Raw genomic sequence first — 18,510 nt, forward strand, 5'->3', positions numbered from 1 at the left:
GGGGGCTATGCAGAGACTAATGGGCAGGGCACACTGGACAGAGGGACGATTCACATTCTGGGCAGGACAGAGCGAGACTTCATCACGTGAGCTACTCAGAACGGCACACAATTTAAAACTTAGGAACTGTTGGGACTTCCCTGGTGGTCCAGTGGTAAAGAATCCGCCTTCAAACGCAGGGGATGCGGGTTTGATCCCTGGTCGGGGAACTAAGATCCCACATGCCACAGGGCAACTAAGCCTGCGCACCACGACTACTGAGCTCGTGCACCTCAACTAGAGAGCCCGCGTGCCACCAACTACAGAGCCCACGCGCCCTGGTGCCCGCCAGGCTGGGCAGGCCACAACTAGAGACAAGCCCGCGCACCACAACAAAAGATCCCACGTGCCTCAACGAAGATCCCACGTGCCCCAACTAAGACCCGACACAGCCCAAAAAAAAAACCTTATGAATTGTTTACTTCTGGAATTTTCCATTTAATATTTTTGGACACCGACCACGAGTAACTGAAACCAAAGAAAGAGAAACCACAAATAAGGGGGGATGACTATAACCAGCACTACCCAGCCTCCCCACATAAGCGAGGATGAGAAAAGCAGTATCACCCACTTTTCACCATCTGCTGTTTTACTCCATTCACAGTGTTTTAAATGGTTGCTCTGTGCCTCCTTTTGATTGTTCCATAATGGGCCCAAAGTGATCTGGGAAATGTAATCCAAATATAAAGTAACAAATTATATTACTAATAAACAATCCACAGGAAATGGGCTTGCTCTTCTCTCGGAGACCAAAGAATGCATTACAAATATTAATGAATTCTTAATCCAAAAAGGCTTGCACCAGCCACAGAACTACGTAATGGATACTGATCCTTGTTTTCATTATCAGAAAATTTATGTTTCATTTAGAAGAAAAACAAAAAATGTGAAACAGTACTCAGGAAACTGAACCTTTCGACTAGCAGTGAAAAACATATAAATAAGGTGGAGCAAGGTGGAAGGAGAGTAAATAAAAATAATAACTAGCAATGTAAGTGGAATGTAAGAAACTCAAGTCATGTGAAATGCAGGGTCACATTACTGCGACATTAACGACATTTTCTCTGGTCCTGAGTTCCCATGGCCCAGGAGCCAATCACCAAGTATACTAGTATACAAACTTTCATTATTAATGCAGGCTGTGCTGAGTGTCTGTGACAGGAGTTTATAGTATTTGACCTTTGCTAGAATAACAGTTTCGGGCCAACAGTTTCTTGATTAGCGTCAATTAGTGAAGATGTTCTACCCAAACAAGTAAAACAGGTTTGGTTCTTGGTGCAGTTTTTTTTCATTTTGTTTTTGCCTTAAACAAAAGAAAAAGGCATCTAATCTTACAAATGAGAACAGAAGTCAGCATCTTTCAGAGCTGGGGCTGAAAGATGACGTGCTCCTGAAGCAAAGCCAGATGGGGAGGGAAAACAGAGGGGGTGGGGTAGGCGGGGGCGGGTCTCTAACTATGGGCTCTGCGCACACACCGTATTTACTGTATCATTAGCAACAACAGTGCTAGCTTTTTAAATTGATGGCTATTTTAAAATCCAGTGCATGTTCACAACCGTATGTCAACTATTTTTATAGGCAGGTAGAACATTAGGACTCTAGGTACTTTTCCAACAATATGGTTTAAACAGAAATCTGTGTGTGTTCGACACTGGAAAAAACAGTTTACTGTCTGATGCATCCTGAGTCACTGCCATTTTTAAGCAAGCACCTCTGCCTTTAACTTTCCTTTTCGAATTAAAATTACCAGGATAATGAAACCAAATTAACACTGTGAGACACTAATTTGATGTACAAATTTGGGCAATCCACAAACACTGCCCCACCAAAGAGGAATCTGCTTAGTGTATTTAATTATCATTTGGACCAAAAGCATCTAATATGGAGAATATTTCCTTCAACCCACTGCAACGTTGAATGTTGCAGAGCTAACTACTCCCTTCGATGCATAAGGCCTTGCAAAGACCTTAGCAGAAATAAATTTATTCCTATGGAGAAAAACAAACTTTGGGATATTTTCTCTAAAACCAAAGATATCTAATTTGGTCAGGACAGAGGAGATGAGGCCTTGTCAGGGATTTCTCTGCAGGTGTGCCTGCAGCCTAAATGAGACTCTTCTGGCTTGCCACTCTGCCCAAGCTTGCCATGCCATTCATTGCTACCTGATGTCCCCCTAAAATGCCACAAAATAAATAAGTAAATAGTAACTGTGAAGTGATGAATATGTTAGTTAACCTTATTGTGGTAATCAGTCTGTAATATATTTATATATATATGTATATATATATATAAAATCACTACATTGTATACCTTAAACTTACAATGTCATGGGTTGATATTTCAGTAAAGCTGGAAAAAAATTTTTAAAGATTGAAGTTCCACTAAAACTAACACGCATTTTTTTATTAATAAAACTATATCTGAAATGTAGTATTCCCCAGAGTCTCTCTGGTGTTCACCAATCCCAGGGCCCAAGCAGCATCAATTCATCTGCAGTAGCACAGACTATAGGAGGGAAACCTCTATTATCTGTTTTATATAGATGAGGTATACTTGGAGAAGACATCATGCCCATCCTCAACCATCAGACATAGGAAACACATACACACTAATTCAAGAAAAAAGGACAAATGATGAAGCTAATAAGAATAAAAGTAAAATGCTGTGCACAATTTGTAAAAAGGAGTAATTCCAGTGGGGTAACCGGCAAAAGAGGCAGTGTGGGAACTGGAATTTGAAAGAAGAGAAGAAATCTGACAAAGAGATATAGCAGTAGGGGGAGGGCAAAGAGAAGAAAGGACATTCCAGGAATTTCCCCAAATACTGATAAACAGGTCAGATTCCTTGGCACAGGAAATCACTTCATACCAAAGAGGTTTCCAAGTTCCAGCTAATGACTGGATTGTAAACAATGCTGTCTAAAGTAAGAAAGTTCTAGAATAAAAGATTTTGGACACTCACCAATTCACAGCACCATTTCTAACATTCAGAGCTTAACGTTTGCGCTCTTAATTTTACCCCACATAAACTGCAAATATCCACTAAATGATTCAGAAATAATGCCTATAACATCTCAAGTAATACACTCATTCAGGAGATTAGAAAAATAGATACCAATTTCACAGTCCCAGAGCATATCTTAGATCAATTCCAAACATGTTTATGTGTAAATGTGAACAATTCTTACAGTGGCATATGATCAATAAGGCCCCAATTTATCTTGCCCTCAGTAAACAAATACTCAGAAAACCTAAAAGAAGATCAAAGAACTTTTATGATTCCATGTATCATTATTTTGGAAAGGCCTTCCTCACATCTGATTAAAGTTAAATAATGTTTGAGTTTTTATTGGTAAAGTGCAAAAAGTTGGTAATAATAAGGGAAGTCAAAATACTTCATGCAAGTAATCCATAAGTCCCTTGTTCCACCCCTTTACAAGTCTGAATTTTCACCAACAATTAAATTTTACAGCTGCTCAAATGCTGGATGATGTAATCAAGGAAACACATCAGTATATAGCGCTGGGTGGTAATAAACAGACTGTGGTCGGATTACACTTGCCAAAATCCATAACCTTTAAACATACCACAATGAATTTAGATTACAGCGTTTCCCAAATTTGTGAACAAGAAAACAAAACTGATGGTTAATATTGATAACATGAATCTTTGTAAAACTATAGCCTGGGCAATCAAAATAGTTTATATATAGGTTGAACTAAAGAAATCAATCTATTCAAATCATCTTTTTTTTTTTTTAAGATTCCCTTCTTCGAGAAGTTACCGTAACAAAGAAAAAAACCTTCTCCCAGAAGATTTCTCATAAGCACTAGTTCTGCCTAATTCCAATACATGTAGTTTGGGGGCTGTTTTGTTGCTCGCTTACCTGGGGACTTTTTGGTTGATCTTGATGGCACAGAGTGAGACTGTCGAGGCAGCAGAGGTGACGAAGGCAGAGACATGGAGACACCTTTAGCCAAGCTCACCCTGTAGGCATCCTCTGCCACTGGAAGGCTGCTCACAGAAAACTCACCACCGTGGCCAGGGGGCAGGACTGGAGGGGAAATCTCCAGACCAAAGTCACCTCCTGGAGTGGAGAAAGAAAACCTTAGGTTAGGCCATCCATGATAGCTAGATGCGAACTTAATTCCTAAGAACTACATTCTTAGAACTCCCATATGCCACATGTGTGTGTGGAATTTTTTTTTTTTTTTTAAGATTCTTCTCGCATCCCATTCACTTCATACTCCGCATGGCACAGAGTCCACCGTCCTACAACTCAAGCAGCCCAAACCCTTAGTCATGAGACTGGAACCGTGGCTCACTGATGAAGCAGGTTCTCCTCAGTATTCAACCCCTAAATGAACTTAAGGACAAACAAGCTTACTATAACGAAATTAAACATTCTAGGGAACTCCCTGGCAGTACAGTGGTTAGGACTCTGCTCTCTCACTGTCGAGGGCATCAGTTCAATCCCTGGTTGGGGAACTAAGATCCTGCGAGCTACGTGGTGCAGCAAAAAAAAAAAAAGCGGGGGGGGAATTAAACATTCTAGGGTGGTAGACGTATTTAAAAAAAAAAATACAGAGGAGGCAATTGCAGTGTAGAGAGGACACAAGGAAGGGACTACATCGGCTAGGACCAGCACCTCTCAAAAAATACAGCCAGTCCTCAAGTACTCAGATGACATGCTTTCCTCCTTACCCCCAGGTATATACAAAGAAGCAACTGAGATGCTGCAAGAAGAAGAGGTAAATCATTTTCCTGATGATTAAAAAAAGCATCTTTAAGCTCTGAATTATATACAGCAGAACTGGAAAGGTACAGAAAGTTTTCCACAAGCAAACTTTTCTCTCTGATGAAAGTTAACCAACTGATGGAAGTTTACCACGCCTTCCTGACTCCGAAAAATCGAGGCCTGGATTTGAACTTAAACCGTTTTGTCTAGCCAAGTGGGAACTCAATTTTTGCAGATCTTTGTGTACAATACTCAAAAAGGATGCAACCCCAACTGTCAAGTTCCCAATGGCATCACTGAACTTGTTTTTCATGTTAGGAGGCACGGTGAAGTAGAGAGTTACCCCCTCCACAGACCAGGGGGCATTTAAAACAGGCAAACAGGCTCATGCATGGCTTTCAAAGGCAACTCAAAACAAGCAGAGCTGTGAACAGAAAAGCCACAGGTTCCGCAAGGCATAAGTTGGCACCATCAGAAAGGTAATTTCAGTCTCAGCTGGGCCAGCTATGCTTGAAGGGGTTTTAATAAACTTGGGAAACTAAATATCCAAATGACTGACATTTGAAGAAACAACGAGAATTACCAGGAAACTCTCACTAGAATTTTCAAAAACAAGGACATTATGTCAACACCCAAGACAAATAAATTGACTTTCTGCCCATGAGGGAGGGAAGCAGGAAGGAAGGAGTTAATGGAGATCCTTACTTCCTAAGTCCAAGTGAACTGCAGTGTCTCCCACTCTGGTCCTCTTACAACCCTTGCCCACCCTGCTTCCCGAGCCTGCACTATAAGATACCATCACCACCAATGCCCAGGACCCAGGAGCTAATCTCTTAACACCACCATGGACAAGCCTGAAATCTTTCAAAAACCTCCTCCTTGGCGTCTTAAGCCAGGGCGTGAAGCATCCTAGCTGCTTCCCCTTCAACAGTCTGGCGAGGAAATAGATCTTAAGGCAGAACAGGGGGTGCACCACAATGCCAACTCCCACTGGGGCTGAAGGTCCACCATGCTGAGACTTGGGACAGTTGAAGGGACAATTGTTTTTTCTGGTCCAATATCAGGTTCTCATGACCAGTCCCCACCACCACCTCCGTCTCATCTAGGAATGCAAGCAGGTGCTGTACCTACAAGAATAGTGCCTGGTCATCTGATCCCTGGATGTGTCACAAGAAACCCTAGGAGACAGACGAGAACTTGGAAAGCATTGAGGCTACAGCCCACAGCCCCAGGGAGTTACACACATAGAATGTGGGGGGCCTTGAAGAGGTGACACTGGTTTTCCATGTGGTTTGAAGAAAGCTACCCTGCCCTGTGGCTGCCCTTACACTGCCTAAATCACCAACCTGGGTACCCAAATAGCTATGGGATGGCCTGATGGGAGCAGGCGTTGTGACAAGGCTGTCTTTTCCTACTCACACACGAGTATCTCTGACCGAGAACAAACCTACCTCAGATTTCAGGTCACTTAATCTGGATGAAGACACAAAATGAGGGAGAAATGCATCTTTTATGACAACATCAGAAATAAAACAATGAGCTCATTACTGAGAGAGGGTTTATTTTCTTAAATACTTGGAATTCTTCAGTGACACAAGAGAAACTGGGGACCGAGGGATAAAAGAGAATTAAAGAGTTTCCTAATTACAAATTCTGCCCATAAACTTTGTTTATATCAAGCAAAGCAAATATTTTCATTAACTGCAAGTCTGGTGGGGATGAGTTTCCAAAGAAAGCCATAACCATGAGGACCTTCAGCTTTCGGAGCAGCTGTGCTCCAGCACTTTGATTTTATGTGGTCTGCAATAAAACAGGACTTAGAGATGGGGTTTGGGGAGGAAGGATCTCTATTTCAAGTTTACTTTGACATCTCACCATAATATCAGTCCCAAACATGCTGTTCTGTTGGTTTATTTTTCAGACACAATTAAAGATCCCTAACATCCAACTTCCTTTTATCAGAAAGGCACAAAGCAGGGAAAGGAGTTTTATGTACGAGCAGGTGACGCAAAGAAGTGGGTGATCCAGCGGCTTAGAAGCTGGAGACGGCACTCCGGAGTCTGGTGCTTTAACTGCATCAGGCAAGGGGTTCAGGTCAAAGTCAGTCCAAGAGCACCACAAGGATGCCGATGCCAGTGCCAGAAAGTGAAAGTCTCCTGGGGCATCCATAGGACTAAACAATGTTGGTTCTAGGCAACATGACACCAGAAATTCTCCGGTTGATTTAACATTCCTCAACAGATGCTCAAAGAGGTTTAAGAGGAATTAAAAACATCTCACTGCAACCACCAGCAATGGCCAGCGCATTTCTTTTAGCTTTGAATACATGTTTTTCTGTTGACTGTGACCTATTTTATTCCCCACCTCTATTAAGTGATGGGAAATACACCTCAGTCCCCCTTCCTGTTGCTGCAGCAGAAATGCCCAGGCCAGGTAGAACGACGCATCCTTTCCAGGGTAGGAAAACCGTATTATCAACTACCTCCTCCAGTTCCCCTGGCAGGTGTTTCCCATTGATTCATCGTGGACACTCACATCCACCCCAACGTGCTTTCACTCTCAGAGAGCACCTAGTCCTATCACACAGGTTCTCAGACAAGAAACCAGGGCATGGGGGTTATCCGTGAGGAGCAGGGTCACAGCTAGAACTTCCAAAATCCCCCCAAGTGGCTGGCTCATGCTCTAACATACTCACTACTCTACACATTTAAGAACTTAACTTTGAAAAAAAAAAGGAGGCACTCAAAATAGACATGCTTTTATTTTTTTAAAAAAGATTTATTTATTTGGCTGTGCCGGGTCTTAGTTGCAGCACGTGGGATCTTCATTGCTGCGTGTGATCTTTAGTTGCAGCACACAGGATCTTTAGTTGTGGCACGTGAACTCTTAGTTGCGGCATGTGGGATAGAGCTCCCTGACCCGGGATCGAACCCAGGCCCCCCTGCACTGGGAGCACGGAGTCTTAGCTACTGGACCACCAGGGAAGTCCCAAAATAGACATGTTATTGAATGAGTTAATTCTATAAAGGGGTCAGCACATTTCTGCTATAAAAGTTTAGGCTTTGTAGGTCACACACAGTCTCTGTCATTCATATACATAACATACACACACACACATATCTTTTCTTATTTCAAAATCACCAACTCTGAGTTTCAAAAATAAAAGACCAGAAAGGGCATGAGGGTATAAGGTTCTTCCTGTTTGTAATAAATATAAATACACATACGGATATATGTAATAAATAAAAGTAAATACACATACATATATACTTACACGTGCAAAAACTAAATCCAAGTCATAGTTTGCAAAGATAATAGAAGTATCAAAGGGGATAAAGCCATCCAATAAGGCTTTTTAAATTGGCAGAAATAGCTTGTGATAACAGTTCTTTTTTAATTTTTTCCACTATTACAGGCTGTGAAAAGGGATTTAAACTCACAATGGCAGAAAATGCGAACCTGGGAGATGATGAATGTTTAAAGGCGGCTCTGCAGAGTGGCAATGTCCAACATTACAGATTAAAGTGCATGGAGTGCAGGATTAGGGAAGGCTTAAAAAAAAAAAATGAGGGCAACGGAGCCAGGGAGATGAAAGTAAAACTGCATTTCAAAAAGAGTAGATCTGAGAAAGGCAAGGGTGAGCTTAGACATTCAGGTAAATAGGTCCGCAGATGCAGGAAGTAAGATTTCCATTTATTGTGCCATTGAAGTGGCTAGATGGAGGAGGGGGGGATGGAAGCTTAGAATAGAAAGAGAAAAGATGTTCTGTTTATCCAGTTTCAGAAAACGGGACTTGTGCAATACATTTAACTAGGGCATTAAATGTGTTAGGGCTTCTTTTGTGCAGTCCCTGCCTGGGAGTGCTCTCATGTTTCTTAAACATATTTTCCATCATAAGGCTTTATGACCATGTAACTCATATATATTTACAGAAACCTAGAAAATTGGAAAAAATTTCCTCCCGCAAGATCCAGTATCATTTTTGAAACCCTCAGAAGTTTCTCTCTGCAACTGAAAGCACTTTAAACCGCTTTACATCTTATAGGATCTTCCCAACTACCCAGCCAGAGCTGACTGTTAATGTGCGTTTTCAAAAAGAAAGATTAATGTATCCAAGAAAGCAATTTTCCAAAACATTATTCACACAGTCATGACTAATTCTCAAACAATACTGCTGAGAGGCAACAAAGCAGCTAACTCCAGAGTACAGAAAAATCTGGTCAATAGGACAAGTTTACCCTTTTGTCTTCAAAACTCCAAGTGGGTTCTAAACAGAGCTCAGTAAAGACTATCCTCACAGTTTTATTCTTAATACTCAAGGGTTACAGAACCAAATGTACTTTATTCCAAAACAGATGAGTAAACAGACTGGCATTTCCTCTCTAATTGTCAAAGTTTTCCCTTTAAGGCATGTTGCCATGCAAGAGATTCTGAGCTTTAAGAATATGTATATGACCTCAGAAACACTCCCACTCCCAAGCCCTGGAGGGTGCACTTTAACATAATAAATGCTTTTTTAGATATACTATGTGTTGGGACAGGGTTTCAGGCACTTTGTATCATTGCAGCCAACTCATGAAGGGAGGTGCTAGTATTATGTCCCTCCTTCAGTGAGGAAACTGAGGCACGGAAAGCATCAAGTATCTCGCCCAAGGACTCCGGCAAATGGCAGAGTCAGGTCTGAACCCGGGCAGTGCGATCCAGAGTCCAGTCTCTCGGCACTGCTCCCCTAAGGAAAGGCTACTGAAAGATGCCTTTCCACATTATATCGTTTTGTATACCTAACAGGGAAGATCAAAACTAGTCCAGGTAGGTCTACACGCACACAGTACCCGGCCACTGTGAGAAGAAACCTGTTCCCTCACCTGTTTTCACTTTTCATGCTGGCTGCTTAATTAGCTCCACAGCACTCCATTTGGGAGGCACCCAGGCCCAGAGTTCATTAATTTTCTTTCAGTCACACCTTATGCTGTCACCATACAGGCAAAGTAGATCCGAGATAGATGTTCGGTCATCAAGCACCCTAAATAGTTTCCTCTTCTTTCACTTTATACTGTAAACTCATTAACTCCCGCAGCCTCCGGGCCTGCTCTCTCTGCCTGGGGTGGATGTGCTGAATGCCATTCCCACCACACAGGACAGAATCCTGACACTCTACGTGGCCAGGTGATGAAGGAAGCCGTGGGGCAACTGTGGTCAAAAGCAACCTGGGTTCAGGGTTCATCTTAAATCTGTGTGGAATTCATTATCCTACATCTCCTTGTTGGGATAAACTCATTCCCCAAGTCCATGGGTCCTGTCAAACACTCCACACTTGGACTCTGAGATCTGCCAGGCCCGCTGCACAGGACCAGAGCAGGAGTTCCCAGCCCTGCCACAGAAGGGAGCCCGAGCCCTTCCCGAGAAGGCTGTCATGAGTGCTCTGGGGTGCAGCCTGGGCACCAGTCGTGAGTGAAAGCTCACTAGGTGATTCTCACGTACAGCCAGGAACGAGAACCGCCAAAGACTGTGAGACCACAAGAAAGTGGTCAAAAAGATCTGAAACGTTTTGTGTTCCTATTACAAGATAAGGGGTAGGGAGGGAGGGGTGGGAGGGAGATGAAAAGGAAAAGAAACTTGAGGGAATAATCATGTAGATGATTAAGTAAAGGTTCCCCTTATGCACAATGTGCATTCCTTGAGTGTATGTATATATACACACCTGTGTTTATATACACGTGTGCACACGCTGTATGTTTTTTTATGTATATATAAATAATGTAAATACACACACTCGTACGTGCATGGAAGGTCTCTAAGAAGAACACACAGGATCCAGGAGCAGTGGTTGCCTCTGGGAATAGGAACTCACCAACTGGGAACCATGGATGGGAGGTATATACACTTTTAAATGGTTTACATTTTTTTGCTATGTGCATACGTTTCCTATAAATATTTTACATCTGCGTTTCCTAGGATTGAGCCAGGTGTGGATATGAAGATCTTAAGTCTAACTGGGCCACACGCTATGGCCTAACTTGGCAAGTGGGTGAGATGAAGCTCCCTTCCACAAAGACTGTTCAAAGTGACGGTGTGCGTGCTGACTGGTCGGAGGTCAGCTTGTTTCTGGTTGACGGAGGTGGACACAGGACAGGGGAGTAAGAAGAGCCCCCGGGCCGTGCTCTGAAAGAGGTGGGACTCTCGGCAGCCCCAAGCATTCCCACTCCCACGGTGCAGCACAACCTTCCCCTCTCCTCACCCTGCACCCTGGTTCTTTCATGTCCTGGTCATCTCTGCTGCTGTGGGTGGAGTGTGGGCGCACTCGTGGAAGCAGCTCACCCAGGATAATCCAGGGCCCTAGGGAAACACCAGGTCTGCCAGGGAGAGGGCAAGATGAGGGAGGGGTAGGCATGGGGACCTGTTAGATGGGGGGTAGGGGAATAAGGAGAGGCTAAAAGGGAAAGGAATAAGGCAGGATGGGACCTAGGAATACAGCGGTAGGAGGAAGAGGGAAGCAGCCAGTGGTGGGGAGAGGCAGGGTGCAGGCGGTAAAAGCACGAATTCCCGTTTCTGTTTTAAACTATTGTATCTGGCTAACAAGCCCTCCCAACACCCTGATAAAATACCTGTAACTACAAAGTAAAAGACAACAACTCACAAGTGCAAAATCTACTCCAAAAGATAAGGGAGTGCCAGAAAAGCAAAGAATTCCTAGTAATTTTAAGGATGACAATGGAGCATCCTTTGTTTTCATTGCAACAACTGGTGGCCCAACCAGGCTTCAGCCCACAGGATTGGGAGACATTCATCCCCTGCCCGGGTGTTGGCTCCAGTATCTCCGCCTATAGCCACAAGCAGGAACCAACTGACTCCAGTAGATAAAACAGAGCTGATGAGATCTTTTCTCTTTCCATGAAAAGCCAACTCCCTAAACACCTCCCTCAAAATAATAAATGGTGGGAGACTGAGAAGAATGTAGCTTATTAGCAAAAGGAAAGGGGCTATCTTTTTGAAGATTCAAACAAAGAAGGCTGAGATAAAAATTCAGTGAACTGCTTGTCACCGTCAATAGAATATAGGGGGACATGGCCTCTATACCCTTCATACGGCATTTCTTTTTTGATTAGTATAGACTAATATTAAAGAGGAAGAAAAGCAAGGACATTTCAAAAGCAATAGCCGATTATTATCCACATTTCAGGCATAAAGAGTAGAACTAACACTACAGAAAGTCCACTCAGTGATAAAGAACAAGCTTGAGGAGGTGTCCCCAGGATGTAGGGGGAAGGGGCGAACATTTTCATGAAGCAAGAAAAGATTACAGATATGGAAAACAAAGGTATTTCTGAGGAGAAACAGGCACAAAATAATTTTTAAAACTCAAAGAAAAAAAACAATCTTTTCTGAATTGAGGTTTGCAAATTTAAAAAGGACCCGCCTCAGAATGGCCATCATTAAAGTCTACAAATAACAAATGCTAAAGAGGGTGTGGAGAAAAGAGAACTCCCCTACACTGCTGATGGGAATGCAAGTTGGTGCAGCCACTATGGAAAACACTATGGAGGTTCCTCAGAAAACGAAAAATAGAACTACCATATGATCCAGCAATCCCACTCCTGGGCACATACCCAGAGAAAACCATAATTCAAAAAGATACACGCACCCACCCCAATGCTCACAGCAGCACTATTCACAATAGCCAAGATATGGAAACAACCTAAATACCCGTCGACAGATGAATGGATAAAGAATACATACAATGGAATACCACTCAGCCATAAAAAAGAAATAATGCCATTTGCAGCAACATGGATGCAACTAGAAATGATCATACTAAGTGAAGTCAGAAAGAGAAAGACAAATACCATATGATATGACTTATATGTGGAATCTAAAATATGGCACAAAGGAACATATCTACAAAACAGAACCAGACTCACAGACATAGAGAACAGACTTGTGGTTGCCAAGGGGGTGGAGGGAGGGAGAGGGATGGACTGGGAGTTTGGGGTTAGTAGATGAAAACTATTACATTTAGGATGGATAAACAACAGGGTCCTACTGTACAGCGCAGGGAACTATATCCCATCTCCTGGGATAAACCATAATGGAAAAGAATATAAAAAAGAATGTATAGGGCTTCCCTGGTGGCGCAGTGGTTGAGAGTCCGCCTGCCGATGCACGGGACGCAGGTTCGTGCCCCGGTCCGGGAAGATCCCACATGCCGCGGAGCAGCTGGGCCCGTGAGCCATGGCCACTGAGCCTGCGCGTCCGGAGCCTGTGCTCCGCAATGGGAGAGGCCACAACAGTGAGAGGCCCGCGTACCGCAAAAAATAAATAAATAAATAATGTATATATGTGTATAAATGAGTCACTTTGCTATACAGCAGAAATTAGCACAACACTGTAAATCAACTATATTTCAAAAAAATATATTGCTAAGGCCAATGGCAAAAAAAAAAAAAAAAAAAAAAAAAAAAAGAAAAGGACTCACAGTGCTCTAGGCTGTTTCCCTAGAGGGAGACCCATACCTAGACATATCCTGGCAAAACTTTAAGTTGATAGTTTAAAAAAAAAAAAGTATCACAAGCATCCAGGTAAGTATATAGTTTTATAAAAATAATTAAGGGGAAACAAAACTGCAGAGACTTTCAAAGGAACCAGAACCTAGAACCCAACTGCCCTCAGACTTCTTCCATTAGTTCTTAGGGCTGCTGTAACAAAGTACCACAAACTGGGTTATTTAAACAACAGAAACTTATTCTCACATTTCTGGAGGCTGTAAGTCCAAAATCCATGTGTCAGGTGGGTCATGCTCTCTTTGAAAACTCTAGGGGAGAATATGGTCCATGCCTTTCTCTTAGTTCCTGGTGTTGCCTACAATCCTCAACGTTCCTTGACTTGTAGACACATCACTCCAAGCTCTACCTCCATAATCACATGTCATACTTCCCTGTGTCTGGGTCTCTTCTAAGGACACCAGTCCCTAGAGCAGAGCGCACCCTAATCTATTAAGACCTTATTTTCATTTGATTATGTCTACAAAGACCCTACTTCCAAATAAGGTCACTTTCACAGGTATCAAGGGTTAGGACTTCAACTTTTTCTTTTTGGAGGGACACAATTCCACTGACAACACTTCTCTTCTCCAACATCAAGAGCCGAAAGCCAAAAAGCAGTATCTTTGAAACCTGACGGAGCAAAGAGCATGACCAAACCTCATAAAGCCAAACCAAGTTTTCTATCAAGTGCAATACCAACAAAAAACATTCTCAGGTACTCAAAGGCTCAAAAAACGCCCAGCCCATTTATCCTTTTTGAGGAAAAAGTTACTTAAGAATCAAAATTAACTACTCAACAGTGGGGACATTATGAGTGGGGGGAAAAAAGCAATAAACTATAACTCATGCCCAGCCTTCAACACTTCACTCAACTGTCCCTCTTCTGCTTCCACTCCCTTCTCACTCAGGAAATGAGTTTTTCAAACCATATCCTTCACCCCATGGTGTAGAATTTTTTTTTTTATAAATTTATTTGTTTTTTGCTGTGTTGGGTCTTTGTTGCTGAACGTGGGCTTTCTCTAGTTGCAGCCAGCGGGGGCTGCTCTTTGTTGCGGTGTGCGGGCTTCTCATTGCGGTGGTTTCTCTTGTTGCAGACCACGGGCTCTAGGCGCTCGGGTTTCAGTAGTTGCAGCACGTGGGCTCAGTTGTTGTGGCTCACGGGCTCCAGAGTGCAGGCTCAGCAGTTGTGGCACACGGGCTTAGTTGCTCTGCGGCATGTGGGATCTTCGCAGACCAGAGCTCAAACCCGTGTCCGCTGCATTGGCAGGCGGATTCCTAACCACTGCGCCACCAGGGAAGCCCTAATGTGCACAATTTTGTGTATGCCATATGATGACAACGGGAAAATAATATGCACCACCAAAAACTAGAAGGAAATTCAATAAAACGTTGATATGGTTATTCCTAAGAGAGTGGGAACTATCAATGGATTTTTCCCTTCCTTTTACATTTTAAGGTTGACGTATGTTCTGACATTTTCATAACGAGAATGTTTTATAAGACAAAACACACTTTTCCATTAAACATTTATGTGACACATAAATTTGTATCTATCTCCTTTTACTTCCAGAGGTTTCCCAGCAAGCCCCTCCACTGGATACCTGTCAAGTTCCTGCTCTCATGAGTTCCTTTCTTCAGGAAGGAGGGCTCACTTTTCCTTTATCCAGGCTCTTCTAACTATGCCCACTGGTTTTACTTAATCCACCTGGCTGATTTGCCCTCATCCATCTAGCCCAAACTGTCCACAGTCATCTATCTCCCAGGTCTTACTGATCGGGGATGTTCTTCCTTGTTGATTATTCCCACAGTGAAGCTATGGACCGGCTTCCTGTGACACCCACTGTGTGGTCCAAGATCCAGTTCCCTACCCTGTACAGTTGACCCCTGAACGACATGGGTTGCAACTGCGTGGGTTCACTTATACACAGATTTTTTTTTTAATAGTAAAAACTACCGTACTACACAACCTGTGGTTGGTTGAATGCACGGATGTGGAACTGCAGAGATGGAGGAACCATGTATACAGAGGGCTGACTATAAGTTATATGCAGATGTTCAACTGCGGGGAGGGTCACCACACCTCCCTGCCATGTTGTTCAAGGTTCAATTGTATACTTCAAAGTAGTCAAAAGGAACCTCACTGCCCTAGCTCTGTCTACACTTTTCTCTTTTAACTTCCAATCTCCAAAAAATTAATCCTTCTCTTGGCATTAAACTAAAAACCGGCAACCTGAATATACCCTCTTATTTATAACAACATAGAAAACTCCACTTTTTACACAGAACTTCCTTGGGAGGGGGTGGGTGTGACTGACAAGTGATGAGGGAAGGACCACCGTCCCCACATCGCACATCTATGTGACAGTGCCCCAGAACTGTGCCGTAAGGCAGCCCCGGGGACTGTAATGACACACTGGATATTCAACTCCTAAAGGCATCCTCCACCCTCAATTACACGTCTAGCGCCACCATAACTATGAAGAGCTCGCTTACCCTCGAGCTTCACATTAAGTAAGTATCCAGGTAACACCTCAGGATTTATTATGAGTTTTCTGTTTTAATGATATGTGTATGCTCACTGAATATATCTGCCCTAATAACGAGGGTGATTAAGCTATTATTAAGACCTTACTTGGTGTAACAGACCCCCTGCTAAGCACTTTATATCCATTAGCTAATTTTTTCAACCTATTCCATTGCAAGTAAATGCTGTCACTGCCCCCTAGTTACAGATGAGGAAACTAAGGCTAAGGGAAGCTAAGTAAGCTGCCTGTAAGCGGTAGATCCAGATTTGAACCCAGGCAGACTTGAGACCACAGTCAGAATTCCCAACCACGGCATTACCCTGGTCTGCCTTCCCACACCATGTGGGTCCCCTGACCAAGGTGCATAACGAACATGGAGTGCTGCTGGTGCTTAAGGAATTCTGACTATCATCTACAGATAATTTAGCAAGTCATGTTTCTCTGAATAATAATCATCAGGAACATTCTGTCATACTGGACATGCTGACATTCTGGGGGTGGAAAAATAAGTGGAGGGAAAAAGACTTCTAGAACAATACCATAACCAGCACACCACCCCTCACTAACTACTCAAATCCAAACTCTGGCAGTCCCGTCAGCAACACTGTCTGCCAACAGGCCTCGTTACAAGAGAAAGGGAGAGTACACGGAGCAGTGCCATTTATCCCGCTTCAACTCCTTACAAGGAAAATGGGACCTATAAACATTTTGGGGGAAATGCCTCAAAGTTTCTAAGCAGCATTTAAAGTTTCTCCCCCACAAACAGATTAAAAATACAATACAACCAACTCAGTATACATTCTAGAAAGCAGCAGAATAAATCAATTGTGTACATGTGGCTTTTTATCAAGATCCCTTTCAGACCTGTACTGGGGGGCAGGGAGTAGGGGAGAGAACGAGATGACTTTTCACTCTTCGACTCTGTCATTTTATTTGTTATATTCCTGCTCCATCATTACCACCACCATCACCACCATCACAAAAGAAAGAAGGAAGGGGGCTTCCCTGGTGGCGCAGTGGTTAAGAATCCGCCTGCCAATGCAGGGGACACGGGTTCGAGCCCTGCTCTGGGAAGATCCCACATGCCGCGGAGCAACTAAGCCCATGAGCCACAACTACTGAGCCCACGTGCCACAACTACTGAAGCCCACGCTCCTAGAGCCCGTGCTCCGCAACAAGAGAAGCCACTGCAATGAGAAGCCCGCGCACCACAAAGAAGAGTAGCCCCCACTCACCGCAACTAGAGAAAGCTCGCGCACAACGAGGACCCAATACAGCCAAAAATAAATAAATAAATAGTTAAATAAATAAAATAAAAAGAAAGAAAGAAAGAAGGGAGGGAGGGAGGAAAAAAAAAGAAAACAGCATTGCTCAGTTTCTGAAGCAGCAGCCTCAATGACATGTCTGGTAAAATATCTTAGCAACAATGTCAATATTGTCTCACTCCAGCTAACCATATTAACATTCCACTCTACTCATGATTTCTCAAATATAAAATGGAATGTGCATTACTTAATTCATTCTGAGTATCACTGGGAAAACAGCCCTCTAACAATTTCTATAAGGCTGCATGAAAAATTAACAACACTGTAAATAAATGACTAGATAAACAAACAAATAACATATATGTATCTGTCCTGGGATAAACCATAATGGAAAAGAATATAAAAATGAATGTATAGGGACTTTCCCTGGTGGTCCAGTGGTAAAAAATCCACCTTACAGTGCAGGGGACGTGGGTTCGATCCCTGGTCAGAGAACTAAGATCCCACATGCCGCAGAGCAACTAAACCCGCACGCCACAACTATTGAGCTCGTGTGCCTCAACTAGAGCCCACGTACTGCAAACTACAGAGCCCACACGCCCTGGAGCCTGTGCGCCACAACTAGAGAGCCCATGCACCACAACTAGAGAAGAGAAAACCCACACACCATAACTAAAGGAGAGAAGCCCGCACACAGCAATGAAAGATCCTGCATGCCTCAACAAAGATCCCACATGCCTCAACTAAGACCTGACACAGTCAAAAATAAATAAATGATAAATCTTAAAAAATATACATATATGTACAACCGAGTCACTTTGCTGTACAGCAGAAATTACATTGTAAATCAACTATACTTCAATTAAAAAATTAAACATCAAAATTATATTCAATGGCTATTCGTTTTTGTGTATCTAACTTGCAAGTGTGAGAATAAGCAAGTGTTGATGAGGAATCTGCATAAACACAAGAACCAAATAAAATATACTGACAAATTACTTTGATCAAATCCTGCCCCTTGTTATTTCTGTAATAGAATGCTTTCACTCATCTGCTCGTATACCTGTATTTCAAATTCATCTTTATAGGGCTGCCAAGAACAGAGTCTACTAGATAGTGGGGGAGTTCCTTTTCCTAAGAGTTTTCCAAGTCATATACACATACCCCTGCCAAGGTTGGCTGGAGCTGGTCCTGCACAGACACAGGAACAAATGGCATGCCAGCGGCTCCCGAACCTGGCTAACCACTCAAAAACCATTAAAAAAAAAAAAAAATTACAGAAGCCTGAGTCCCACCACGGTGAGTAATGCAGTAGGTCTGGTAAGGAATTTGAGTCACAAGTGCCTTGGATGAACAAGCCAGGTTTAGTAATCGCTGCACTAGAGCCTGCTCTTGTAAAGCCGA

The 18,510-nt window shown here is 43.0% G+C and overlaps 1 protein-coding gene across 7 annotated transcripts in view; it reads right to left on the reverse strand.

The window, feature by feature from the left end:
• The window catches only part of TANC1 (tetratricopeptide repeat, ankyrin repeat and coiled-coil containing 1), a 235,264-nt gene that overhangs the window by 128,083 nt on the left and 88,671 nt on the right, over positions 1–18,510 (reverse strand). For all 7 annotated transcript variants that reach the window (XM_032636672.1, XM_032636666.1, XM_032636671.1 and 4 more), the window contains one exon: positions 3,925–4,125. In XM_032636672.1, the coding sequence (XP_032492563.1) occupies positions 3,925–4,125 (201 nt within the window). The remainder of the gene's footprint in view (positions 1–3,924; positions 4,126–18,510) is intronic.

This window comes from Phocoena sinus, chromosome 7, assembly GCF_008692025.1.
Source record: "Phocoena sinus isolate mPhoSin1 chromosome 7, mPhoSin1.pri, whole genome shotgun sequence".
In the NCBI taxonomy this organism is placed as follows: domain Eukaryota; kingdom Metazoa; phylum Chordata; class Mammalia; order Artiodactyla; family Phocoenidae; genus Phocoena; species Phocoena sinus.